Genomic DNA, 27,779 nt, shown 5'->3' on the forward strand with positions numbered 1-27,779 from the left:
TGGGCACACACACACTTGAAAACTATGTCTTAGGAAATATGATACCTTCAATTCCTAACTATCATGGTAGATAAGAAAAGCAAACAATAATTGTTCATACTTTTCATAAATTATAATAAAAAGCAATAATTGTTCATATCATAATCATAAAGAAAAAAGAACTAAAGTTGTGTCCTAAAATTTTTTCTTTTTGTTTTGGAGATAGGGCCTTGCAAAGTAGCTGGTCTTAAACTCAAGGCTGTCTTACCTCAGTCTCCCAAATGCCACAAGTACTGGGAGAATAAATTCTTTGTGATTCTCTTGAGGGTAGTTACAATTTTATACAAAAACCTGATTTAAATGAAAAAACAAAAAGTAGCTCCTTTTGAAGCCAAGGTTTGGGGAGTCACTGTTTCTTTTCTTCTTCTTCTTTTTTTTTTTTGTCTTACTTATATTTTCTTTCTTTTTTTAATTAGTTCAAATTAGGAACAAGCTTGCTTCACATGTCAATCCCTTCTCCCTCTCCCTCCCCTTCCCCCAACCCTCCACCATTTCCCCTCCTCTGCTCCCCAGGGAGGGTAGGGGCTCCCCAAAGTCCACCTAGGCTCTCCCCCATGTGTCCAGGCTGAGAGAGCATCCCTTCCCGTGGGATGGGCTCTCAAAGTCCCTTCTTATACCAGGGGAAAATACTGATCACACTACCAGGGCCCCATAGAGTGCCAAGGCCTCTTGGTTGACATCCTAGCCTCCCAGACAGCAGTCTGGGGTGGGAGTCACTGTTAACATTGTACATACACACTCTTGTATACTACATAACAGCTAGCTAAGTAGAAACCCTGTTATACCACTTCTTTTGTTGTTTTTGTTTTTTGTTTTTCAAGACAGGGTTTCTCTGTGTAGCTTTGGAGCCTATCCTGGCACTCACTCTGTAGACCAGGCTGGCCTCTAACTCAGATCTGACACACACAATATGATATATTTTCTTATCATAATCATTAAAGGTTGGATAACATTCCTTGAATTACTTGTCAACAACTCTGGAATATCAGATTAAATCTAGAAATTAGTGGTCCAGAGTATGGTATCGTATACCACAAATGAAACAGAAAAGAGGCGAAAGTCTGAAGGGGGAAAACATGACTCACTAAATGTCTATTAGGACCTTATTAGCTCATTTTAATGCAACAATTCAGTCCAATAGACACAGAAATTGTTTTTCAAAGATGAAAGCAGGATCTAAAACAAGATGTAACTTCTATCAGGCCACAAAGCTAGCAGCTGATGGTCAAAGTCCAGACACATCTAACTCCAAAATTCAGTTCTTCCACTACAATACAGTACACATTCTTCCTTTCCATCTCTTCTATCAACTTCTCCCTAAACACTCTGGCAGATTATTAACTAAGATTATCCAGTTACAATTAATGGACTTCAGATGCTAGCCTATATGAGGTCCCAATAAAGAAAAGTACTACTGTATTCACTACAGATAATGCCATTACAATTCATGATCACAAAGATGGCATTATTATGTTATACAAAAGTTTTCATGCCTTACTGACAAGAGTATTTTCCTCTCTGGTAAACAGTTTCTAAAGTTTCTGTTAAATGTGACTATACATATTTATAAATACTCAATATAATACCAGTAATTCTCCATTCCTACCACAAAAACAAATCAAGTGTTTCTATCAGTATCTTTCTATTTTCTGAGACAGGGTCCTGTTACAACTAGCAATCCTCAGCCTCCCAAATGCTGAGATCACAGAAATGTGCCATCCCATCCAGTTTCTTTTGGGTATCACAAAATACTTCTACATGACAGTAGTTAAGAAGGGAGCCAAAAGTGAAAGCCAGAAAAGCTGACTATGAAGACTCACATAAAAACAATCCTGGAGTTTAATGCTATTGGCTGGAGTCGAGAGCTATGGAATCATCTTCCTATTCTGTCCTTAACAAATTAAGATCATAGTTACTAACCAAGAACAATTAAAAGAAACTATTACTTTTGATGAAATATCTTTGTTCTATGCTTTTATGAACAATAACAAAGGAGAAAAAAATTAAGATCAAAGGATACAGCTAGCTAGCTATTTAGGTAGACTGGAAGCATACTGCTTAGAAGACAGCAAATATTTTAATATTTCTTTATAAACATCAATCCCAATGTACATAACAGAAAGAACAAACTGGATCCTGAGGTGTTTGTTTTTTAAGAGCCCAATAGTCAGTTCCACTATTAGAAAATTTCAAGCATGCTACTTCACCTCTGAAAATCATTTTATTTCCTATTTTGGAGCAAGTATTTACATACCAAATTTTTCTTTTAACTATTTATGAGCAATGCCAGATGGCTGAAGTGGAAACATCTGAAATTGGCCTATACCTGAATTTGGACTGAGTACTTAGTCATGTTCCGTGTCTCAAATCAGAGGTTACCAACTTTCTCTGAAAAGAACAAAGCAGGCTTTGTGCAGCATATGGTCTTCTGCTTCAACGACTCCTACTCTGCTACTATAATGCAAAAACTGGTGTAGACAGTATATATAAGTGAACAGTTGTATTCCAATAAAAGTTTATCTATGGACACAGAATTTACATCCCACATGGTTTTCATGTTATAAGGTTTTTCCCATAATCTGAAACCAATCTTATCAACTTGTAAAATAAGTGGCAGAAGAATTGATTTTTGTTTTGTTGAGACAAGGTCTCAGGGTCCAAAGCTAGCTTCAAGTACACATGTGGCAAAGGATGACCCTAAACCTCTGACCCTCCTACCTTTTAGATGCTAGGATTACAACCAGTGCTACTATACCCAGTTTTGGGTAGGGCTGGGGACTGAACCCAGGGCTTTGCAAGCTAGGCAAACTCTCTACCAATATAACTGGCTGTGAACTTGCTCTATAACCTATGCTGGCCTGAAACTTCCAGTCTTCCTTCCTCCCCACCAGTTGTGGTTAGCTTCGTCAACTCAGCATACACTACAGCCATCTGGGAAGAAGGAACCTCAATTGAGAAAATGCCTCCATCAAACTGAAAGTCTATGGGACATCTTTTTGATTAATGATTGATGTGGGGTGGCCAGGAAAGTACTAAACCTGGGCAGGTGATCCCGGGTGACATGGAGCAAGCCCTGGGAAGAATACTAGCAGCATTCCATTGTGCTCTTTGCTTTCAGTTCCTGCCTTGAGTTCCTTCCTGCTCCTGACTTCGTTTCATGATGGACTATGACCTCTGAAATAAACTCTTTCCTTCCTATATTGCTTTTGGTCATGGTGTTTATCACAGCAATAGAAAGTAACCCAGGAAATCAGCTGCAGAAGTGATTTTATAAAGGTGCAAGAGAAATTCAATGGAAAAACAATAAACTTTCAACTAAAGGTGTTATAGTGACTGTTTTATCTAGAGAACACCTCCCTTTCAAAGAAAAAAACCGTATGTTCTCACACCTGTATGAAATTAACTCAAATGGACAACAGATTTAAACGCAAAAAAATAAAATTATAAACCTTCTACAGGGAGAGTGACACCCAAAAATAATTCATTAATGAAAAGTCAATAAAAAGTTGCTGATTTTGCAGTTTGAAAAATCTTGTTAAAACAAGGGAAAGGCAAGCAATAGAATAATTTGCAAACCAAACAGTATATAAAGAAATTATACTTGTAATATACAAATAATTCTCAATAAGGAATTCTTAAAGTATTTTTTAACAAAATTGGACTAGAAAATTGGCACAAATAAATAAATAATGCCAAGAAATAAATTTTACTGATGAGGCACTATAAATGGCCAAAAAAAAAAAAAATTGGTTAATATCACTAGCCATGAGACCATAATAAGATAATCACCTCACAACTACTGAAACTTAAAATAAAATGGTTGCAACATCAGATATTGACAAGGATGTAAAAAAAAGAACTATAAGTCACTAATGGGAATGTAAAGAGTACACTCAAGAAAACTGTATGGCAACATGATAAAATAAATAAATAATAAATAAATAAATAAATAAACAATGCCTGAACATATATAAACATATACATATGACCTAATTAAAGGTCTGAAAGGGAAAATCTATGAGTGAAAAACTTTATTTCTAATAGTCCCAAACTAGACACCAAAATGTTCTTAAATCCAAGAATCACTGTATGTCATTGTTGAGGTACTACCCAGTATTGAAACACTGAGAGCCACTGACACATATACCACATGGGTGATCTCAGAGACACCATGCTGAGTTTAATAAACTAGCTTCAAAAGGACCAAGTATATCATATTCTCAAATGACAAAAGTATAAAGGTAGAGAACAGACTAATGGTTGTTATTGGTTAGAAACAGTAGAGAGGGTAGGTAGACATTGCCTAATGCTATAGAAGAAAAGTACATGAGACATCTTTCTAGAGTTTTGTGCCTCGTTTACAGTGGTAGTTATACTAATCTTATGATAAAATAACACAGAGCCACACTCACACATTGTACCAATGTCAATTTCCTGGTGTTGGTATTATACAACAGTTATATAAGATACAACCACTGAAGTAAACTAGAAAAGAAAAAGGACTTCTCTGTGGTATTTTTTGCAATTTCTTTTGAATCTATAATGATTTCAAAGTAAATTGAAAATTCCTAAAAAACCTTTTGCATAAGCAAAAGGATCAGATTTCTCTGTAAATAACAATCTACTTTCTTTAATAGAGCTGTTAACAGGATCAAGCATAGTAAAAACAAAAGCCAGTTTTAACTGCCTTCCACGAGCCAAGCACTATTTTAAGTGCTTTCCATACACTGCCTCCACCTAACCCCTGTTAAAACCATATCAATGAAATATCCAACCCCATTTTACAAACAGGAAAACTGGGGTTAAAGAGAGATTAATTTGATGCTGATCACACAGTAAATATTAGAACCAAAATTTACTTCCAGAGCCATGCCTCCTGAACCTGAGGGTAAGAAAAATAAACATACTTATTTTTTACTAGTGTTGGTATATCTATGCAAAAGGCTTGAAATAAACAATGTTGAGCCAGTTTGTTTTCTGCACAATCTTCAGAACCCTTAAAATGCCAGTGCTTTTCAGATATCTAGACCCCTACAATACAGGGTTCCTCAAATATACCTGACCAGAGGGTACTATTTCCCCTAGAATATACATAGTTTGAGTGTGTGATTCAATTATCTCTAAACCAGAAGGGAATAGTGTTCAAATGGCCTGATTTTAACCCATTTCTCTTCTTCATTAATTGGCAAAAAGCTGTTCAGTCCAACATAGTAGCCATGAGCTGTAGGTAACATGTTATAAATTAGAATAAAATAAAATTTCAGTTTCTCAGTCACACAGCCACACTACAAATCTGTTTAAGTGCCACATATGGCTACCATATTGGACAACACAGATATAAAACATTTACATCATCTGAGAAAATTCTATTCATCAAGATTAGACTTGTTTCGTTTGATTTAAAAAGAACATGGGGCCTGTAGTCTTCAGAGCAGCACACCGTGAATTACTACAAATGTCAGCACCACCGTCCCCCATAAAGGGAGACTGAAAGATCTCTGATAATTTCTAGTCAGCTTACTGACTGCCACCAGAATGAGAATGTCAAGGCACAAGGAAAAGGCAAGCAAAGGAGTGAAGAAAGGGAAGCAAGAGAAAGCAAAGCTGCGGAGACCGGAGATGAAGCTTGAACTAGCATTTAGGAGCCTGGGTTCTACGCCAAAGATTTTTTTTTTTTTAATTTAAATTTCATCGTTGGTAATGAAATCATGTAGATGAGGTCTCTTCACTATTTTGGACCCTGGTATTCTCTCCTGCAACACAAATTTAAAAGAAATGATTATTCAAAAGCTGTGTGTATGGACACACACCAGGGAGAGTTGGGAATAAGGGTAAAAAAAAAAAAAAAAAGCTACTCCAATACGCAAAATAGTTGCATAGTGGAAACTGGCACACCAGTCAGCTTGCCACAGTTCTACTTCTGAAGATATCTGGATACCACCGAAGAAAAAAAGATGCACTTCTCTGCAAATAACATTTATTAAATAACAACACACCTAAACCACACACACACACACACACACACACACACACACACACACAAAAGCTGGTTAGCACTAAGACCAAATATATGGGGAAAATGCAAAACACTCAAAACTTTAGGTTTAAAGACTAGTTCACTAACATGTAATAACTGAAGTGGCCCAGTATTCGAATACTTATTAGTGTGTTAGCATGTTACTAAGATTACGAAAATTACAAGTTATAAACATCATATACAAAGTATAAATATGGTGGCATAACCCAAAGTACACTTCATTTCTTCCACAAAGAATATAAATAGATGCTACAAGTATCTGGAAATAGAAGACACCAATTTTGGCCAACCTAATTTCTCTCAAAACCACACTTGGTCCTATGTTTTCTATGTGAAATACCTTTAAGGACTGCTGGAAGTGCAGAGATTCTCAAACAGTGCTCTGGCAGAATGAAAAATAACTAGAACCTGCATCTACATCCTACTGCACGCTTCCTTCTCTCCAGAGAAATGGTTGGTCTACTTCCTAGGATTCAAAGGACGATTAAAAAAAAAAAACCTTCTATACCATACTAAGAACTAAAAAGGCTAATATCAAAATTTTTTTAGCTATTTCTACCTGTCTAGCTGAAAGAGAAACACCATAAATGAATTTTTAACGTCGCCGAAGCTAAGGCAACCAGTGAGTTGTGTAACCTCTTTGAGAATACAAACTCAGAGCCCAGAATCAAACCTAAGAACATTTTGATGCCCGGGATAAGAAAAACTAAAGATTTCCAAGAAAGAAAACAAGAAGGGACTTCCAGTGGCAAGCCTTTACTTCAGCAAGGCTGGTTTTTTAGTACCCCACCTACTAATCCGATGCCAAGCACCGCGCGGCGCGGAAACCCTGCCGAATTTGAAAATAAACGTTGCAAAGGCTCCGGGGGACTGCAAACAGGGATGGAAACTGACAGCTTGGCCTCAGAGAGAAGCCTCAAGTAGGTCAAACTGTGGCAACCGTCTGCAATCCGGAGTCCACTTCAGTGGGCTCAGGGGAGTAGAGCGGCGTCTTTCAGTCCTAAAGGGGCGGGATATGGGCACTGAGACCTAGAGCCTGAGCCCCGGCGGTTCGCCTGCTCTCACCTCTCTTGGGGGCCTTAATCAGAGGCACCCCTGCGCTCCTCTCGCCGTTTTCCTGCTTGTCCTTGTGCTTGAGATCGCCCGGAACGCAAGCGCTGGGGTCACCATCGGAGCCGCGGTGGTGATGGTGCTTGTGCCGCTCCTTGTGGCCCTTATGCTTGGGCCCAGCCGCGCTCACCGTCAGGGGCGAGAAGGTGAAGAGGGCCGAGGTGCCGGAGGCCGGGAGCGGGGCAGCGACAGCGGGCCCGGCGGGCGCCAGCGACGGTGGCGGCGGAGGTGGCAGGAGCAGAGGCTCAACAGGGCCCGGGACGGTTGGGGCGGCATTCGTCGGAGGCAGCGGCCCGGGATGTTGGCGGCTGCGACGCCGCCGATGAGGAGGAGCGAGAGGGGCGTCCTGGCTCGGCCGCCCCCGCTTCTCCTGAGAACCCCCGCTGCTCGCCCGGCGTTGCCGCTTCACTCCCCGCGGCGAGACCCCAACATGGGGTTTCTCCTTCCCTTCTTTGTCCAGCTCCTCCTGCGCCGCCACCGCCCGTACTACGCGAACCGCTCCGACCTGCGCAGCCATTTCACCCACAAACACACATTTAAATGGCCCGACCGCCCCCCCGTCCGCGGTTCGCGCAAGCGCCGCCCGCGCAGGGCCCGCTGGGCATTGGAGTCTCTCCCCCGCCCTCCGCTGATCCGTCCTTCTCATAGAGCTGAACATGCCGGAAACGGCAGTTCCGGCACCTCTCCGCAGACCTTGCCAACCGAGCTTCTATTGTAAAGCGCCCTGGACGCGCAAGGCCTTGTGGGTGTTGTAGTTCCACCGCCCGCCGCGTACCCCGCTCTCTGAGTGGAGAAGGAGAGTGGGAGCGTGCGCCCAAGCACGCATCGGGGTGCGACGCAACTGCCGCCGGTCGGCGAGTTGCCGCCAACCGCCCTAACGGCCCAAACAATGTTAATAGATTTCAGAGTCTGGCGGGACGTTCAGGCGCTCCTCTTCCCGTGTTCCTTCATCTTACCCGGAGTAGGTGGTCTCCATAGAGACTTTTCAATTTCGTATTTCTCTCATAGCCTTTGTGAGGTAAAAGAATCTCCAGCTTTTACCCTTAACGGGGGGTGGGGGTGGGGGGAATTTCGGAATATGTAAAATGACGGTTTTGCTGTAAAGTATAGCTGGACTTGCTATTCAGAAAAAAGAAAAGCATTTTCAGTGGCATTGCTGTGATTGCAGGTGCTAGGAGTGCCCCGGCTCAGCCCCACCTGCCAGAGTCACATTTCCCTCTATGCTTGGAAAGGTAGAGTCCAGCATTTATGTTGAACATATAACTTTTGTGTACGAAAATTCTCGATAAGAATTGTTTTAAATCTTTAATTTTTTTCAAGCCATAAATATAAATTTGCAAATGTAAAAAGCACTGTCAACCTGACACTTAAAAAATCGTCCCTGTTCGTCAGGAGATAGTGTTTACTCAGAAATTCATTTAGTAATTGGCTACAATGATATACTAGGCATATAAAAAGCACTATGGTGCCGGGCCTTGGTGGCGCACACCTTTAATCCCAACACTCGGAAGGCAGAGGCAGGTGGATCTCTGTGAGTTTGAGGCCAGCCTGGTCTCCAAAGCGAGTGCCAGGATAGGTTCCAAAGCTACACAGAGAAACCCTGTCTCGAAAGAAAAAAAAAAAGCACTATGGCTTAACACCACTAGTTCTCAGAGAAGTAATTTAGGTTGAGTGAACTTATGCAATAAAAGTTATAGTTTAGAGTTCTTAAACTCCTTCTGGGTATACATTGTACTACAATAAGTAACAATACCTTTCAATTTGCCCTAGCATTGGGTTTCCTAAAGAGAAGAATTAAAGCACAAATAACACTGTTGCTAGTTTGTATTTTCTTAAGTAAAAATATCAAGCCGGGCGTTGGTGGCACACGCCTTTAATCCCAGCACTTGGGAGGCAGAGGCTGGTGCATCTCTGTGAGTTCGAGACCAGCCTGGTCTACAAGAGCTAGTTCCAAGACAGCCTCCAAAGCCACAGAGAAACCCTGTCTCAAAAAACCAAAAAAAAAAAAGTAAGAATCCATAGTCACACAGAAATAACATTTTCAAACTACTGGTATCTTTAAAAGATTATACACACATTTATATAGGGCCTTTTCTATGAAGAAAACACTATCAAAAAAGAAAAAATAATTTTAAAGTGCTACCAAAAAGTAACTGCTGTTGATTATTTTCCTAGAACTGTACATGAATAACAGGTTAAAATTTGTGTGGAATATAGTTGACCAGTGTTATAGCAATGTAAAAATGGTCACTGCCATTATTTCTGTATCATTCTCTTTAATATTTCTTTTCCTCCTTTTCTACAACATTTGGGAAGACAGGGGAGGTATACTCCGTTTAGACAAAAATAACACTCTGGGAGCAGTCATTGCCATAAACAGTAATTCTGTACTGCAAACACAAGGCATGGGTTTTTTGTTTTGTTTTGTTTTTCTTTGTTTTTTAAATAAAACCTTTATTTGGTCGTGATGGAGCACACCTATAATGTCAGCATTCTGCAAGTTGAAATATAGGAGGATCATTAGTGTGAAGCCAGCCAGGAGCTGCATAGCAAGACCCTGTCTATTAAAAAAAAAAAAAGAGTTTAATATTAAGGCAATGTTGGATTTTAGTTGAAGGGGTGGAGAGTTTGCTCAGATGATTAAGAACACTAATGCTTTGCAAGGACCCTGGTTCAGTTCCCAGAACCCACACAGCAACTCACAACCTAGAATTCCAATTCAAAGGGATCCACCTCCCTCTTCTGGCCTCAGTGTGCACTACACATAGGTGGCATATAAAATACACATTAAAATATTTTAAGAGAAATTTAGTTAAGATCAAATTCTTACAAGCCTATTAAAATGAATGTTTATGCTGGGCTTGATTGTGTGCCTTTAATACCAGCCCTCCAGAAACGTATGGCAGGAGGATCACTGCAAAGATTCAAGACCAAATAGAAAGATACCATCTCAAAACGAAACTTTACAGAGAAAGTAAAAAAGAGGGACTGGTAAGGACCACTGGATGCTCTGCCAGACGACTCAGGTTCAAGGTTCAGCACCCACATGGCAGTTCATAATTTCCTATAACTCCAGTTTCAGGGTATCTGACAGCTTCACACAGACTTGCATGCAGGCAAAACATGAATGCACATAAAAAGTAAAATAGAATAACTTCCAAAATGAAAAATTTTGAAACATAAATTCAAGAGACAAACTTTATTGGTAGTTTCCAACTAAATGTAAAGAATATGAAATACAAGGTTGTTCAACATTTTTCACATATAGCTTTCCTTTTGAAAGCTATTGACACAATATACATTATTGATATTATTATAGCAGTATTCTAGTAGTTTTCTTTGCAGGCACATATGCAGCCAATATTCTTATAACTTCATCGGTGTATTAAATATTCCAAGTTGATGGTGGGTTCCTTGGTCCTTTGGGTTTTGAAAAACGATTCCCAAAACCTGAAGACAAAAATAAAACTGAATGAAAACAAGAAATAATACTTGGATTTTAAAATACAACATTGAAAAAGTTAAGTACCCTCTTTGAACAATTTAGTAATAGACTATAAATGCATTATCATAATTAAAGTTTAAATTAAATAGAATACCATTTTTGCTGTATTAGAGATCAAACTAATGTCCTTATATAAGCTAAGGCAAATATTCTGCCACTGGGCCATACCTCCAAACTAAATACTACTAATATTTAAATTTAGACCACTTACAGATTAACTAATGGTAATAATTGTATGAAGAACCATGAGTATAGTAGCCTTCAATAACTGAGTATATAACACCATTTATCTGTTTTAGTCATTCACCACTGACAGCAAAACAAATTTCACTTTTATAAAATTAAGCACTATGTGAATTTATATACATATGTATGTATATGTATATATATATATATAATTAAGCACTATTATTTATGTGAATTACCAAATCTTGTTCTTTATGTAGCCACTGAAATATTGTTTCCAAAACTTAGAAAATATAAAATAATGCTGAAATAGTTACTAAATAAGTTTTAATTACTTTTCTCTGAAATGCAACTCCCTTTCCTCCACAACAAAAGAAAAAGAAAAAATTTTCACATAAAATAAAGGCTATTACTGGGTGCTTTCAGAAAGAATTTCAGGCTGGTGAAATTTATTCTTTGTCACTGGAAATATATGTCTTTTTCTTTGATTGTGGTAGATTTTCAAAGCATCTCACACTTAGCAACTTTAGTGCCTTGACTTGAAAAATTAATGGTTTGAAACTTAGAGAACAGAAAATGAAAAACTCAAAGATATCCCTAATACTTTAATTTCATCACCTTTCCTAGTAACTGTTTACGTATATGACTAAATTTAAGTCTAAAAACAAAACTAGAGTAGGCCAGCTATAGTGGCAACTGCCTATAATCCAAGCACACAGGAGGTTAAGATAGGAGGTTCGTAGTTTCAAGGTCAGCCTGGCATACATAGCAAGGTGTGAGAGCACACACACACACACAAACACACACACACACACACACACACACACACACACCTCTCTCTATGCCAGAACTGAAAGAAACCTTTATTTATCAACTAGTGATTTTAGTTGGGAGAGGTGTACAGAGCCTATTTCATATACATTTTACTTGACTGATAATAATAATAAGGAATAATATTGAGATTAAATAGTTACACATTAAAACACAGGCACCATAGCTATAGCCCAGTACACCGGGAAGAGAGGCAAGGATATAATATGTGACTACTTAGAACAACTAAAATTTCAGATGCCCTATATTTGATGTGATCCACTAGCCAATTCTTAATACTTTGGAATAGCTTTACAATACTATTTTCTGCATATGGGTCAATTCAAGAAAAGTAAACCTGAACCACATGCTGGTTTTTTTGTTTTTTCAACATAGGAAACAAAACTGAGATAGAATTTCCTTATGCAAGTCCAGCCTGGCCCCCAAGTCATGATCCTTCTGTATTGGCCTTCCATGTGCTGGGATTACAGGTATGCATAATCAGAGCAATTTAAATATTTTCAAGTAACACACTCTTACAATTTATATTGCCACTATTAAAGGAAACAAAGACAGGTAAGCAGTGCTTTCAAGTACACAAACTGTTGCAATCTAGGCATGTTTGAGAAGAAGCAACATGGATGCAGATAAGATTTTTATCCCAGAGTCACAGCAATGTAAAGTCAGATGGTCTGTTCATCACTCGGGTGATTTAGAGGGAGAAAAGGGAGCAGAAACTTTTGTAATTGAGGCAAAGTTGCATTTTTTTCATAGTTCAGTGTTCCATATGAATGTTTTTAGCTAATTTCATACAAATCTTTTTCTAAAATTTATTTATTCATGAATTTTATGTGTATGAGTGCTCTGTCTCCATGCACACCAGAAGAAGGAATCTGATCCCATTACAGATGGTTGTGAGCCACCTGTGGTTGCTGGGAATTGAACTCAGGTCCTCTGGAAGAGCAGTCAAGTGCTCTTAACCACTGAGCCATATCTCCAGCCCCATTCATACAAATCTTAACTTTTAAATTGTAACAACTGAAGCACTGAGTTAATGAATTGTAAACCAAATTTTATAGCTAAAGAAATAGGGCATTTCTAATAAATATTTTCTTAAATGAGACAAGGGCTGCTCCCTCATTTTCTGCTCTTCCTCCAAAATAAAATTATATTTGGGAAATTGTATGTCTGCCTAGCAGCATTACTGAAAGGTTCAGGCTTTAATGCTGATCGGCTCTACCTCTTTAAGAGACAGACCCTGCCCCCTGACATCAGTCAGGGCATGCATGTGCCATCATCACCACATCACTCACCAAGCACATTCCGCCTGCGTGAGGACTCTGGGCATGCGTGGAACCTCCGTGAGCATACACAGTCTTCCCTTTAAAAGTTCCACCTTCCCTGCTTCGCTCTCTCTCTGCTTCTTCTTTGCTCTACTCTCTACTCTTCTCTCTCTGTTTGCTTCTCCTCTCTCTCTCTCTCTCTCTCTCTCTCTCTCTCTCTCTCTCTCTCTCTCCTCTCTCTCTGGCGACTGGCCAAGGCAGTCAGCCATTAACTCTGTTTCTCTTCTCTCTTAGCCTCCCTACTCTGTCGGGCCTAATAATAAACTAGTTAATATGTCTCATCTTGCTCTTCTTCTTCTTCTTTATCTTTAATTTAAACAAAAACATAACAATTACACTTTCTGATTTTCCTATAATTTTTAAAATTTATTTTGTGTGCATTGGTGATTTGCCTCCATCTATCTGTGTCTTGCACTATGTGCTTGCAGTGCCTGCATCTGCTCCTCTGGCACTGGAGTTAGAGACAGTTGTCAACCACTGTATGAGTGCTTAGAATTGAACCTGGACTCTCTACAAGTATGTAGTAATCTTAATCACTGAGCCTCTCTCCAGCCCGAATTTATATACAGATTTAATTCTGCTATAAAATAATACACATACCAAAATTCAGAAAGGAGCTGGAATTTTTTGGCTGAACACATTCTGCAGGCTTGCTTGATGGAGAAGAATTACAAACACCTGTAATCAGAAGAAAACTGTGTTGGGTAAAGAATAACAACAGATTTAGATTACCATTTATTTGCTTGCATGATTATTGAAATTAAACATTTCCTCCCAAACAATACTCCAAAATAAATGTATCAGTATCTTATTACTCATGTTCAAAATGGTTGAAATTATATTTTTATATTCTAAGTATGACAGGGAGGGGGAAAATGTTCAGTCTGTAGGCCTGAACTCACTGTGTATCCAAAGCTGGCTGTGAACTTGTGATATTCCTCCTGCCTCAGCATCCTAACTACTAGGGTTACAGGGCAGAATAGCCATGCCACGCAAGATTTATTTTCTTTGCAAATAGATTATGTAACAAGACACAAAAGCAAAGAAAATTGTCAAAGGAATAGTGTTGTGGTAAAGGTGTGTTATATTTGTTTATGCTGCATTTGTTTTTTTAGGTAAAAATATGTTGCTGTCTCACTTTTCCTGCCTAAGGCACCTGATTGCTCTAACAAAAAGCTGAATGGTCAATAGCTAGGCAGTAGAGGAATTAGCAGGGCTGGCATGTGGAGAGAGAAGTAGAAAGAGAAATCTCAGCCCAAGGAACCAAAGAGAAGAAAGAATGAAGAGAAAGAGGGGGAGATGCTTGGGCCAGAAGCCAAGCAGCTGCCAACCAGTCAGACATGGAGGAAATAGGAAAGTAAGATATACAGAATGAAAGAAGGGTAAAAAGCCCCCAAGATAAAATGTAGATAAAGAGAAACAGATTAAAACAAGAGCTAAGATAAGGCTGAACATTCATAACTAATAACAAGTCTCTGTCATAGTTTGGAAGCTGGTTGGTGACCCAAAAGAAAATCCACTACTTTACGATTCACATTTGGCTTTGGAGTTTATCTTTGTCCTCTGATCAGTCATAATATGCTTTCCACATCTCATATTAAATCATCTATGGCAAGCTGAGGTTTTTCTTACATTGTCCTATTCTCCTAAATCTTTCTTCACTTTCCAGCAATTTTTTTCTCATAGATAATTCTAAATTAGGGCCCATAGTCTCCCAAAGGCATTGTTATGTTGCTTGTTTTGCTGTTGTATTTACTATGTGTAGGTCTAAAAATGTGTGTGTTTCTAACACATTAATATGAGCATATTATCAGTTTCTCCCAAATTTTAAAAGGAATTATGTAAAACTGGATCTACATTTTACATATGCATGGTCTTATGAAAGATTTCTCAGGTTTATGTAAACTTTCTTAAAAATGTTATAAGTAAGGAGAAATTACTGCACACTTTTGTTTTTAACATTTCAAAATGCAATGTGAGAACTGCATAAATGTGTTTACACATGCATATGTAATATTAGGCTTCTTTCCTGGAGGATCCTTGATTATTAATCACTGGAATACAAAGTAGATTTCAGTCATTCCAATTAAGTGCATACTTCTCAATACTGTGTGTCAAGAGCTCGGCTAGGAACTGAGCATAGACAGGAACACATTGGATGAAGATAGGGATGTACAAGGATATCAATAATCTCTACATTCAAACTGAGAGAATATATTTGTCCCAAAGAATACTGTTTCTTTTTTCTTTTCTTTCTCTTTTCTTCCTTTTTTTTCTTTTTCTTTTCTTCTTTTCTTTAAACAAAGGCAGCAAAGATTCGGCAAATGTATACTATAGGGAACTGATATTTTACCTATCAGTTTGTCTCAAGTCATTTTTATGCTACCTGCTCAACATGTATTCTCCAAGTAAAACAGCTTAATTTTTTCCCTTTACATCCTCCCCAATTTTCAGTTTTCACACATCAGGTGGAACTATTTCTACTTCTAGAAGAATGAAATGGCTAATAACTTGGGCTGACTTCCATTATTGGTACATTGGCATAGTCACACCAGATGTTTAGGTCTGATCTCATTACTAAGTAATCAGCGACCACATGAACTATGTGGCTAAATATAAGACACATTATCCTGCCTAATATGAATGTTAATATACTATTAACAATTGATTCAGGCAGGGGCAAAAGAACCAGGCCATCATCAGGCCAGTTTACACTAGTCATCAGACTGTTGCTTAAGCAACCAGGAAGAAGCTAATTTTTTTCCATCAGAAGCCTGAAACCACATGGTAAAGAAATCTGCCTATGAGTAAGCTTGTAAAACGAAACAAAGCTGGGGCTAGAGAGATGGCTCATTCAGTAAAGTACTTGCTCAGCAAGCATGTGACACTGAGTTCAGATATCCAGCACCCAAGTAAAAAACAAGGCATGGCAGGCATGTCCCTATAATCGCAGCATGGGGGAAATGAAGATATCAGGTTCCCTGGAACTTGCTGACCAGATATAATAGCCAATTGATAAACTGTCAGTTCAGTGAAAGACCCTGTCTTAAAAAATAAGGTAGATACAGTATTGAGGACAATGCCTGACATCAACCTCAGACCACATGTGTGCACACAGGCATACACAGACACACACACACACAGACACACACACACACACACACACACACACACACACACACACACACACACTAATGACACAAAATAATATGGAATGAGAGGTTAACTACTTTATGAATTATTTGAATTCTTAGTTACAAGACAGTGTTCTCTTATGCTCCAGTTAGCCTAAATTGGACATTCTGTCACTTGCAACTATAGTATTTCTGAGCAACTAAAGTGTCTTATGAGGGCTCATCTGGTAAAGGAATTTGCTGTATTAATTTGAGGACCTGAGCTTGTTCCCTGGAACTCATATGAAGGTAGAAGGGGAAAACCAGCTTTACAAAGTTGTCCCCTGACCTCCATACACAAGTAGAGGCATGTACCCATCCCCATTATACAAATGCTCACACGTGTGCATACACACACACACACACACACACACACACACACACACACACACACACACAGACAGAGCAAAATTTACTTGAATTTTTTTCTTCTAAAAGTGGGAAATGGCATCATGATTAGCAACTTCCATTCTTGTCACCAGTAATCCATTCTCTATACAGCAACCAGAATAAAAACAGTGGGTAACATCCCTGTCTAAAGCTCTCTTAAAGTGTCTCATCTCACTTAAAATAAACTCTTATTAGCAAGACCAATAAGAATGTAACTACTCTCCCATATTTCCAGCTTTACTTTGCTGCAGTAAAATATTAGTTTAAGATGTGTTACATTTGCTTATGCTATGGAATATTTGTTTAATGATGCAATGATGTGTTGTATTCCTTTATGCTGCATTGGTTTAACTCTGTGAGGCTGTTGTTACTTTGCCTGTCTGAAACACCTGATTGGTCTGATAAAGAGCTGAATGATCAATAGCTAGGCAGGAGAGAGAATAGGTGGGGCTGGCAACCAGAGAGAATAAATAGGAGAAAAAGAGAAGGGGAAAATACTCCAGGGACCAGATATCCAGCTACACAGCAAGTCACAGAGTAAGAAGTAAAGAAAGGTATATAGAAAGGTAAAAGTCCAGAGGCAAAAGAGAGACGAGATAATTAAAGAAAAGCTGTCAAGAACAAGCCAAGCTAAGGCTGGGCAATCATTAGAAAGAATATGACTTTGTGATTTATTTGGGATATGGGTGGCAGGCCCCCCAAAGAACAAAGAGTGATAACTAACTATACTATACTTTTTTTAAAAAATTCTCTCACAATTACTCTTGTTTTCTTTAATAGCATCTATCACAATGTTATTATTTATGTGCTTGGGAACTCACTTGCTTAATTTCTGAATTTCTCACTTAAGTTGTACAAAACCTGAAGAGCCAGTAATATTTTTGTTGACCACCATATACCAGGTGCCTTCCACAATGTCTGACACATAGTAGACATTCAACAAATATTCATAGAAATAAATAAAAAAGCAGACAGGAATGCTAGTCAAAATAGCAGATAAAAATGCTATTTTCATTAAAAAACTTAACTGCAGACAACTAAGAGATCCAGATTGGGAAAGAACATAGGGAATTCTTGGGTTCTGAGCATCTGGAATGGATAGAGGACAGGAACACAAGTCTAAATTAGTGCAGGTCAGTCTCCAGGGTCAGTCTGAGGGTTTGATACTGTTCTTAGCAGCCAAAGAATATAGAATCAAAGTACTGAAAAGCAGAAATACAGTCTAGCCTATATTTAGAGGATGCCCTGAAAAAGCTCAGTCTCCCACCATATCCCAAAGATCTGCTAACATAAATCTACCTGAAGTTATTGTTTTTTTTTATATCTACCCCCAAATATTCTTGTATCTTGAGAAAGAAAATTGAGTGTTTCCTAAACACGCCGATCAAACAAAACTTTGGCTGACTATCCATGTCAGTCACTGGTTTGTTTTTTGTCCACTTAATTTTCCTGGTTACTATAATTTCCTTTTGACTAATTCTAGAGGGAAAGGCATAATTCCCAACCAGACTTTAGCTATAATGGATAAAAGATTATTTCAGAGATCAGGTATGATGGTAATGATGGCAGACTATTGAGAATCTGAACTTTATGAATGTAAAAATTAAGGACAAGCCTAAAAGGGTAAAGTAGCACTCAACTATCCACCTGAAATTTGCTTTCCAAAAGTTTCCTCCCTATTGTACCAATATATTTAAGTCCTTTCTAACTAACCAAGTGGATCAAATCTCTGACCTTGTAATTGTAAATAAAGTGTCTAAGAGAATTTCCAAAAGTTTAAAGAGCTCATGGGCTTTGATTTTCATTACAATACAACAAAATAGTAAGCAACAGACTTTTACTGCTGGTAATGCATGTAAAAATGGAAATGTGTCAATGATTTGTTTGTTTCATTAAATCAACACATTTGTTTCACAATATACTTTGCTGTTACTGTGTTCAAAGAAAATATATCTAAGGTTAGACTGCTAGGAGTTTTAAATAACATATTAATATCTTAGCATCTTGGTATGGGTAGAAAATTCCAAACAATGTATTAATTATAACTCTATCTGTAAACAGAAACCCCTTCCCGACATTAGCCTGGTAGAGCCCAGCAAAGTCAAGGTCTAGGTGATCACTCTGACCCACAGGTCCCTATTCTGTTTGGGAATGATAGTGTAGACTTTTTTCATAGGGTGATTATACCAAAAACTGTGAATTTTAAAAGTTCTAGATACATTCTAAAAAAATAAGTACAAATGAACTTACTTTTTTTCATATTTCGGAAAATCTTTAAACTCTATAAAAGTGAAGAAAGGGGGAAAATTAATATTTTCCTAATAAAGTTCAAAATGCTTTAGTCAACTATAAATACAGACTTAACAGGATTCGTTTCCTTAATAATAACCTTGAAAACTGCAATTTTTTTCATCTTGCATCTTAATTCACTACAAAATTACCACTAGATTCTATCTTGTTATTTTACCATATGTATCATAGTACATATCTAGAAACAATGCTGTCAAAATGCCAGGGGTAAAGATGACAGGCTGTCTCTCCCTTGACTGGGGATATTCCAGAACTGACAACAGCCTCTGAGGGTTGTTTGCTTTTCAATCATGTACTTTTTGACCATTTTTACTTTATACTTACGGATTTCTAGCAATTTATCACATATTAAACAAATACCCTCTGACTATGGTACCAGTTGCAGGCATTTTTCTCTCCAATTTTGGTCTTCATGTTTGATTTTTTTTAATCGACTTTCCTTCACTATGCAGAAATTTTCTGTTTCATTTAGTGGAATGTGTATCTTTTTCCTTACTGCCTTTGGATTGTTATAGTTACAAAGGCCACTTATACTCCAGAGTTACCAAAAGTACTCTTGTAACTTAGGATTTTTTAAATAGTTATTGTTGAATCCTTTGTGGATATTGTTTTTCATTTTTAGATTTAAAATTATTTTAGATTTATTTCTTTTATGTATATAGATGTTTTGCCTGCACGCATATCTATGCACCATGTACATGTCTGGTGCCCAAGGAGACCATAAGAGGGCATCAGATTCTCTGAAACTGGAGTTAAAGACAGTTACCCCATGCTGGTGCTGGGAATTGAACTCAGGTCCTCTGGAAGAGCAGTCGGTGCTCTTAATCTCTGAGTATCTGTCCAGGTCCTGTTTAGTACTTTTATGTATATGTATACATTTTAAGTCTTTTAACTATGTAAACTTTATCCTGATGTCAATATGAATCGTAGATCCTGAATTTTTCTACATTATTACTTTAATTCTACATTTTTTTTAAAAAATTATCTTCTTGATTTCTTTTTTTTAAAGATTTTATTTATTTATTATGTATACGACATTCTGCTTCTATGTATATCTGCACATCAGAAGAGGGCACCAGGTCTCATAACGGATGGTTGTGAGCCACCATGTGGTTGCTGGGAATTTAACTCAGGACCTCTGGAAGAGCAGTCAGTGCTCTTAACTTCTGAGCCATCTCTCCAGCCCTCTACATTATTTTCTACATTACTTATTTAGATCAACAACATTTTTGAGACATGGTCTTATGTATCCCAGCCTTGAACTTCTGATCCTCCTGCAACTACCTCCCAAATATTGGGATTTGGATATTACAGACATGCACCACCCTGAGTCAGACTCCAGGCTTCAGGCATGGTTTAGGCAAGCAGTCTACTAACTGATCTACGTTATCAACCCACTAACATCTATGAAACCATCCTTATCTCTTGATTTGAGACACACCATAATGTACTAAATCCCTACACATGCGGACCGATTCCTGAACTTTCCCTATAGATAATGCGTTGATTTTAATAAACTAACATGTCACTGTAATTATTCTCATTCTTTGCATAGTTTTGCTTTCTATTAATTTTGACTCTGTGAGATCAAAACTCAGTTTAATGAAGATGCTTAATGTAATTTTCAATCTTAATTCTGTGGAGGGAAAATCTGTAGTAAGGGAAAATATGCTATGTTTTCTATATATCTAGACTTACTTTGCTCCTTGTGAAACTTTTCCCAGGGGTCTTCAATGTTTGTTTGGAAGATATTGAGTTCTCTGTGGTTTCAGGATAGCTAGTAGAGTAAGTTTCTATGGGTTTGGCCTGTAAACCTTAACAAAAAAGAAAAAGGTAAGAAATAAAAATGTTTTGTTGTATAGTTTCTTAAGCCTATGTTTTAAACATAGGTGTATATTCAGGCTTGACCTATGTGTTTTGCCTTCTTAGGTATCATTTTTATTATACATTGTAGGCTTTAAAAATTATTCTTTTATTTAATCATTCTTTATAACTTTTCATGTAGGAGTTACTATATTTAACTTTGTTGTTTTTGTTTTTGTTTTTTTTTTAAGACAGAGTCTCACTGTGTAGCTCTGGCTGGCCTGTAACTCACAGAGATCTACCTCCGCCTCCTAGTATACCACCGTGCCCAGCCTTGTCTATGTTTTTATGAAATAGGGTCTCAGACAGTTTAGACTGTCCATAAACAATGTGGCTAGGGATGATCTTGAACTACTGATCCTCGCCTTCACCTCTCAAGTGCTGAGATTACAGGAATGCACTTCCATGGTTGTCATATTTTAAACCTTTTAACATTTAATTTTACAACTTTTTTGGTAAGTATTGCCAACTTACAGTCTTCATCAGCAAGAAAGAAGGACTCCAGAGTTCTTTCTGGGAGTGGAGGTGGAGGAGAACCATCCTGATGTAGATCTGTAAAAAGTAAAGTATATAGCAAAGCAAAGAAATCCACTAATTAAAAGTCAGGTCAGAACACGTATGTGTCTGTGTAATTTTTGCTGTTAGTTCAGTTTAACCTGCAACCACTGTCTTAGTTACTTTTCCCGTTGCTGAGACAACACACCCTGACAAGAGCAATTTAAGGAAATGGGTGTATGTTGACTCAGAGACCCAGAGTATATAAAATCATGGCAGAGAAGTCCGGGTGGCAGGGCTCAAGCTCAGCTGGTCACATTGCACACATGGTCAGAAAGTAGGGAGTGATGAATGCTGGTTCTACTCAACCAGAGTTCTTTTTATTCAGTCCAGGACCCAACCCCAAGGAATGATGCTAACCACTCCTGGGGTGGGTCTTCCCACCTCAACCTAATCAAGATAGTTCCTCACAGTTATGTCTAAAAGCTAGCTGAATCAAAAGAAACTCTCACAGGTGTGCCTGGAGGCTTGCCTCCTAGAGGATTGCCAATTCTTTGAAAACACCAATAAGGGTCTGAACAAAGGGTTACAGGTGTGTGCCACTATGTCCAACTGGCACAAAGATTTAAACATTGTTGCCTTCCAGAGTCTCTATCTCCCAGGGTGGACATAACAACAGGGAGATGAACTGTCACACAATGTAAAAGGAATTATCTGAACAATGACCAGAGCCCTTCTACTTTGTTGACCAAGGAGCCCATGATTCATCAAAAACTTAAGAGTCCACTTAGGGATGTATTCTTCCAAAGAAATTGGGAATGGATTTTACCAAGATTCTCGATCTAATTTATTTTACTGAAAATTTTAGAGGATAAAGGAACATGTTAAATTAGTCATGAGAATACAATTCATTAAATTTATAATTGTCCTTTAGGATCAGTAATCCATTCTCTTCAGCATATGAACAGTGTTAGAAATTGCAAAAAAAGGAAGAAATGTTAGATATTAAAAGAAATAAATGCAATATGTAGATTTTTGACTCCAGATTCAAGTATGCCAACTATAAGCTATTAAAAAAAAAGCAACACTTTTTTTTTGAGACAGGGTTTTACTATGTATCCCTAGTTGTCCTGGAGTACACCATGTAGACCAGGCTGTCCTGAACTCTCCTGCCTCTGCCTTCCAAGTGCTGGGGTCAAAGGTGTGTGCCACCATTGACATGTCAGGCTGAAAAGGCATTTCTGAGACAGTTGGAGAAAAACAATGTAGTCTGAAAATCAGATACCACTAGAGGACTGCTTACCAATGTAATGATTCTACATTGGTAAGAATGCTAGAAACAAGGTACATGTTTGAAATTTTTCGCAATTTTAAATAATGACTAATTTTCCCAAAATGTAAACACCTAAAATACAAAATGTTCTAATGATTCTAGTAACATAAATTTCTTATCATACAGTGCTAAGTATTGTTACACAGTTATTAGTACATTTTGACCTGTCATTAGACTGTGTGTGTGTGTGTGAGTGCATGCTTGTGTGTAGGCATGTGCATGAGTATCATACTGTACATGTAGCAGAAGACAGCTTTTCTGAAGTTGTCTTCCCACCTTGTGAAGACAAAATTTGTTTCTACTGAGCTTGACACTCCAGGCTTACCTGCCTTCAAGCTTTGAGGTAATTCTCCTATCTCTACCTCTCATCTCATTCCAGGTGTGCTAGGATTGTAGCTGTGGTATTACCACATCTGTATTTTTAAATGTTAACATGTATCTGGCGGGTTGGGCACACATACTATAGTGTGAGTGTAGTAATCAGAGGATAACTTGTGGAAGTCAGTTCTCTTACAGCGTTCATCCAACTCAAATTGTCATGCTTGGTGGCAAGAGGCCTTACCATGGCCATTTCCACAGATATGTCCATATATTTATGTGGGTTACAGGGATTGAACTCAGGTCATCAACCTTGCAAGGCAAGCACTTTTATCTTCTGAGCCATCTCATCTCTGGTCATAGGATTTTTTTTTTTTTTTTGGTTTTTCCAGACAGGGTTTCTCTGTTTAGCTTTGAAACCTATCCTGGCACTTGCTCTGGAGACTAGGCTGGCCTCAAACAGTTTTCTGTTAGTGAATATTCTGAGGAGTAAAATTGTTAGCAATATCTTGGTGGATGTTTTCCTGAGATACCATTTTAGCTTAAGAGTCCCCAGAGGAAGAATCCACAATGTTATTATTTTCTGCATTAAGTCTGTGTTCCTCTGCCTACCTTAGGGTGTCTGGTAAAATACACATAAGATTTGTTATCAGTAACAGCGCATTCATAGTACTGTATAGTCATAACCATTGTCTAATTCCAGAACAGTTTTCATCACCATGAAAGGAAACACGACACACATTAATATCTCCCTACTCCCATTTTGCCTATCCCTGGGAACCACTAATTTGCTTGCTTGCTTGCTTTTTCCCGAGGAAGGAGTATTTTGGCTCATGATTTCAGAGTCCGTTCCATCATGCTAAATCATAACAACAAAAGCTTGAGACAATTAGAGAGTAAATTGCAGGCACAGCTATGCTGACTTGAAAGATGAAGTTCTCCCCGCCTTCTGGCTCTGGTAGGTTCTACACCATGTGTAAGAGGGGAGAATCTCTGCAGCCTCAGTTTTCTTAAGAGTTCTCTGGTCCAGACAGAGTAGGAGGCCTGGCCCTGGGGTGCTCTGTGAAAGTCTTGGTCCTAAGATGTTTAGTAAGCCAGATGGTAGCCAAGACCCACCAGCTCACTGTCTTTATGGATTTCTGGATATCCCCTCTGTCTAGCTTCAAAACCTTGCTACACTCTATTTACCTAACTTTATCTTCTGTATTTTACAAAGTTGAACCTCTATTGCAAAGACCACAACCTAGTCACCAGCAGGGGGAGTAGCTCAGTGGTAAAACACTTGCCTAACGTATAAGGATGAGGCCCTGAATTTGACCTCAGCACTATAAAATAAAATATCATGCTCCTTTGAGTTTTCTTAGGCTTGTCATTACTTCTGTAATTCTGTTTTCCCTAACCACTCCAGTAATATCATCCTATTTTTCTAGAATCCTGCTGATTATAATTAGTGCCACATAGATAATCAATGATTCCACATAGGTATTAATTTTATCTACCCATTTTCAATATAAGCATTAAGTAGTACTTTTTAGCTGGACATTGTGGTGCACACTTGTGATTCCAGCACTTGGGAGGCTAAGGCAGGAGGATAGAAAGTTTAAGGCTAGCCTGAGCTACTACTGCATGGCTAAACTTGTCTCAAAAAAAAACAGGGTATTTTTTTCCTACATATTCTGCCTGTCCTAACACTTGGCAGATATTTAATGAGGGCTATTTGGTGACACTGTGCTAAAAGCTTTAAAGTGTGTTATCTCAATTCACACACACACACACACAAATCAACTACATTTTACAAATGAGAAAATTGATAATTTAAAGAATGAGTGGTTTGCCTGTGTTTGAGTGAGTAGGCTCATATTTGCAAGCTTAGTCCCCAACTGATGGACTGTTTGGATGGATTAGGAGGTGTGGCTTTGTTAGAGGTAGTGAGTCACTAGGGCTGGGCTTCATGCCCAGACCAGTGAGTCTCTCTCTCTCTCTCTCTCTCTCTCTCTCTCTCTCTCTCTCTCTCTCTCCCTCTCTCGCTTTCTCTCTCCTTGTCTCTCTTGTCTCTCTGTCTCTGTCTCTCTCTCTCTGACTGCTGCCTATGGACCAGGATGTAGCTCTCAGCTACTGCTCTAGCACCATGGTGTCTCCATGCTCACACCATCATAACAGATTAACCCTCCGAAACTATAAACACTATAAATACTTTCTTGTATGAGTTGCTTGGTTGGCGTCACTTCACAGAAAGAACAGTGACAGCCTGCATGTATGTATGTATAACACATGTGTGCCTGGTACCTACAAAGATCAAAGCGGGCACCAGATCCCCTGAAACTGGAGTTATGGGTGATTATGAGCCACCATGTGAGTGATGAGAACCAAACCTGGGTTCTCCAAAGGAGCAGCCAGTACCCTCACCCACTAAGCCATCAATCTCTCTAGCCCCAAACACATGTATTTTTGTTTTGTTTTACTGAGACAGGTCCTTTCTCTATAACCGATGGTAGCCTTGAACTTTTGGCAATTCTGCTGCAGCTCCCCAAATGCTAGGGTGGTAGATGTGAGCCACCATGCCTGTCTCAGAAAGTATGTTGTTAGTTTTTGTTTTGTTGTTTTTACTTTTTGAGACTGAGATTTACTATATAGCCCTTATGGCTTGGAATTTGCAATATAGGCCATGTTATATTTGAACGGACAGAGATTTGCTTGACTTCACCTCCTAAGTGCTAAGATTAAAGGCATGTATCATCATTCCCAGCCCTCAGAAAGTATATTCTTTAAGGTTATATATTTTGGCAATTTTTAGTATACTGGTGCTTTTTAATATCCAAATTATGCTACCTATATATATTTGAGTAATATCCTAATATGAATAAATATGCTAAAGACAACTGCAACCTATGCTAATGTTTGCAAAGTACCTATGCATTCCCAGTAGATGTTACCCAGGTGTTTTTCATATATAATGTAAGCAAAACACAGGAAAAAGAAGAGTAATAACAAGTTTTTAAAAAGTGGGTTCAGTTAAGAGCACTGATTGCTCTTCCAGAGGATATACGTTCAATTCCTAGTACCTGTATGGTACCTTACAACCACCTATAATTCCATATTCAGGGGCTCCAACATTCACTTCTGGCTTCTTGAGTGCTCCACATATATGGTACACAGACATAAATTCAGGCAAAACATCCACATACAAAATAAATTGAAAAAATGTATTGAGTGATCAGAAATAACTGTTTAGGATCACTCTGTTAACAGCAGTATAATCTATGAACTGAAAATTTTATTAGTTTTTTTATTAAATTTCTTTTTAAAGATTTTTTTATTTATGTATTTTATGTGTATGAGTGCTCTGTCTGCATACATGCTTGTATGCCAGAAGAGGGCATTGCATCTCGTTATAGATGGTTGTGAGAAGCCAAAATAGCATGTGGTTGCTGGGAATTGAACTCAGGACCTCTAAAAGAGCAACTAGTGCTCTTAACTGGTAAGCCATCTCTCCAGCCCATGTTTTTCCAAGACAGGCTTTTTCTGTATAATAGCACCAGCTGTCCTGGAACTTGCTCTGCAGACCAGGATAGCCTCAAACTTAGAGAGATCCTCTTGCCCCTGCCTTCCAAGTGCTGGGATTAAGGATATTCACCACTATGCCTGGCTTACTAAATTTCTTTTAATATAAATTATATAAAACATCAAAATTGAACATATGAGATTCCATATGATATTTTAATACTTGAATAATTATATAATATATCAAGTTAAACATGTCTACTCAGACATTTATTATCTATAGTAAAAAAATTAGAAGTCCTTTTTGCTAATCTTTAGAAATGAATAGCGTTTAATTTTCAGTAGTCACTAAGTTATGCAACAACATACTAGACCTCCTTACTCCTACAAGCAACTTAGTGCCCACTCAGGTCCTCTGGAAGAGCAGTCGGTGCTCTTAATCTCTGAGTATCTGTCCAGGTCCTGTTTAGTAGTTTTATGTATATGCATACATTTTAAGTCTTTTAACTATGTAAACTTTATCCTGATGTCAATATGAATCGTAGATCCTGAATTTTTTCTACATTATTACTTTAATTCTACATTTTTTTAAAAAATTGTCTTCTTGATTTCTTTTTTAAAAGATTTTATTTATTTATTATGTATACAACATTCTGCTTCCATGTATATCTGCACATCAGAAGAGGGCACCAGATCTCACAATGGATGGTTGTGAGCCACCATGTGGTTGCTGGAAATTGAACTCAGGACCTTTGGAAGAGCAGTCAGTGCTCTTAACCTCTGAGCCATCTCTCCAGCCCCGACCCTGAATATCTTTATCTCTGTTAGCCACAGGTATGTCTTCTTTTGAGAAATATATATTTAGATCTACTACCAATTTTTAAATCAGGTGTGTGTGTGTGTGTGTGTGTGTGTGTGTGTGTGTGTGTGTGTATCCAAAATATCCTATTCAGACAGGATTTTTTAAAAAATTTGAGTCACTAAGGCTGGACATGGTGCTGCACACCTTTAATCCTAGCACTCAGAAGGCTAGGCAGGCAAATCTCTGAGTTTGAGGTCAGCCTGGTCTACAGAGCAAGTTCCAGGACAGCCATGGCTACATAGAGAAACCCTGTCTTGAAAGCATCAAAAGATTAATAAAAATTTCAATCATTAATGTTGAATGCTGCTGTATTTATCAGATACATAATAAACGAAGGTTTCCTAAGTTAAAGGCAAAGACTGTTGCCTTTGCTGCATGAGGCCTTTTATTTGGTATAATTCTACTTGTCTATTCTTGGTTTTGTTTCCTTAGTATTTTTTTATTTCCTCTTCAAAAGAGTCTTTGCCCATTCCAAAGTCCTGAAGTTTCTGCTAATCATTTCAT

The 27,779-nt window shown here is 38.2% G+C and overlaps 2 protein-coding genes across 3 annotated transcripts in view; both read right to left on the minus strand.

Moving 5' to 3' along the window:
• The window catches only part of Rsbn1 (round spermatid basic protein 1), a 44,265-nt gene extending 36,392 nt beyond the window's left edge, over window positions 1–7,873 (minus strand). For both annotated transcript variants that reach the window (XM_027393850.2, XM_027393849.2), the window contains exon 1: window positions 7,142–7,873. In XM_027393850.2, coding sequence (XP_027249651.1) covers window positions 7,142–7,844 — 703 coding nt within the window. In that variant the 5' untranslated portion in view covers window positions 7,845–7,873. The remainder of the gene's footprint in view (window positions 1–7,141) is intronic.
• A 2,497-nt stretch (window positions 7,874–10,370) lies between these two features.
• The window catches only part of Ptpn22 (protein tyrosine phosphatase non-receptor type 22), a 49,044-nt gene continuing 31,635 nt past the window's right edge, over window positions 10,371–27,779 (minus strand). Inside the window, exons 15-19 of the mRNA XM_035451307.1 lie at window positions 21,241–21,318; window positions 20,602–20,717; window positions 18,844–18,874; window positions 13,631–13,708; window positions 10,371–10,636 (exon numbers count right to left, since the gene is read on the minus strand). Coding sequence (XP_035307198.1) covers window positions 10,572–10,636; window positions 13,631–13,708; window positions 18,844–18,874; window positions 20,602–20,717; window positions 21,241–21,318 — 368 coding nt within the window. The 3' untranslated portion in view covers window positions 10,371–10,571. The remainder of the gene's footprint in view (window positions 10,637–13,630; window positions 13,709–18,843; window positions 18,875–20,601; window positions 20,718–21,240; window positions 21,319–27,779) is intronic.

The sequence above is a fragment of the Cricetulus griseus genome, assembly GCF_003668045.3.
Source record: "Cricetulus griseus strain 17A/GY chromosome 1 unlocalized genomic scaffold, alternate assembly CriGri-PICRH-1.0 chr1_0, whole genome shotgun sequence".
NCBI lineage: Eukaryota > Metazoa > Chordata > Mammalia > Rodentia > Cricetidae > Cricetulus > Cricetulus griseus.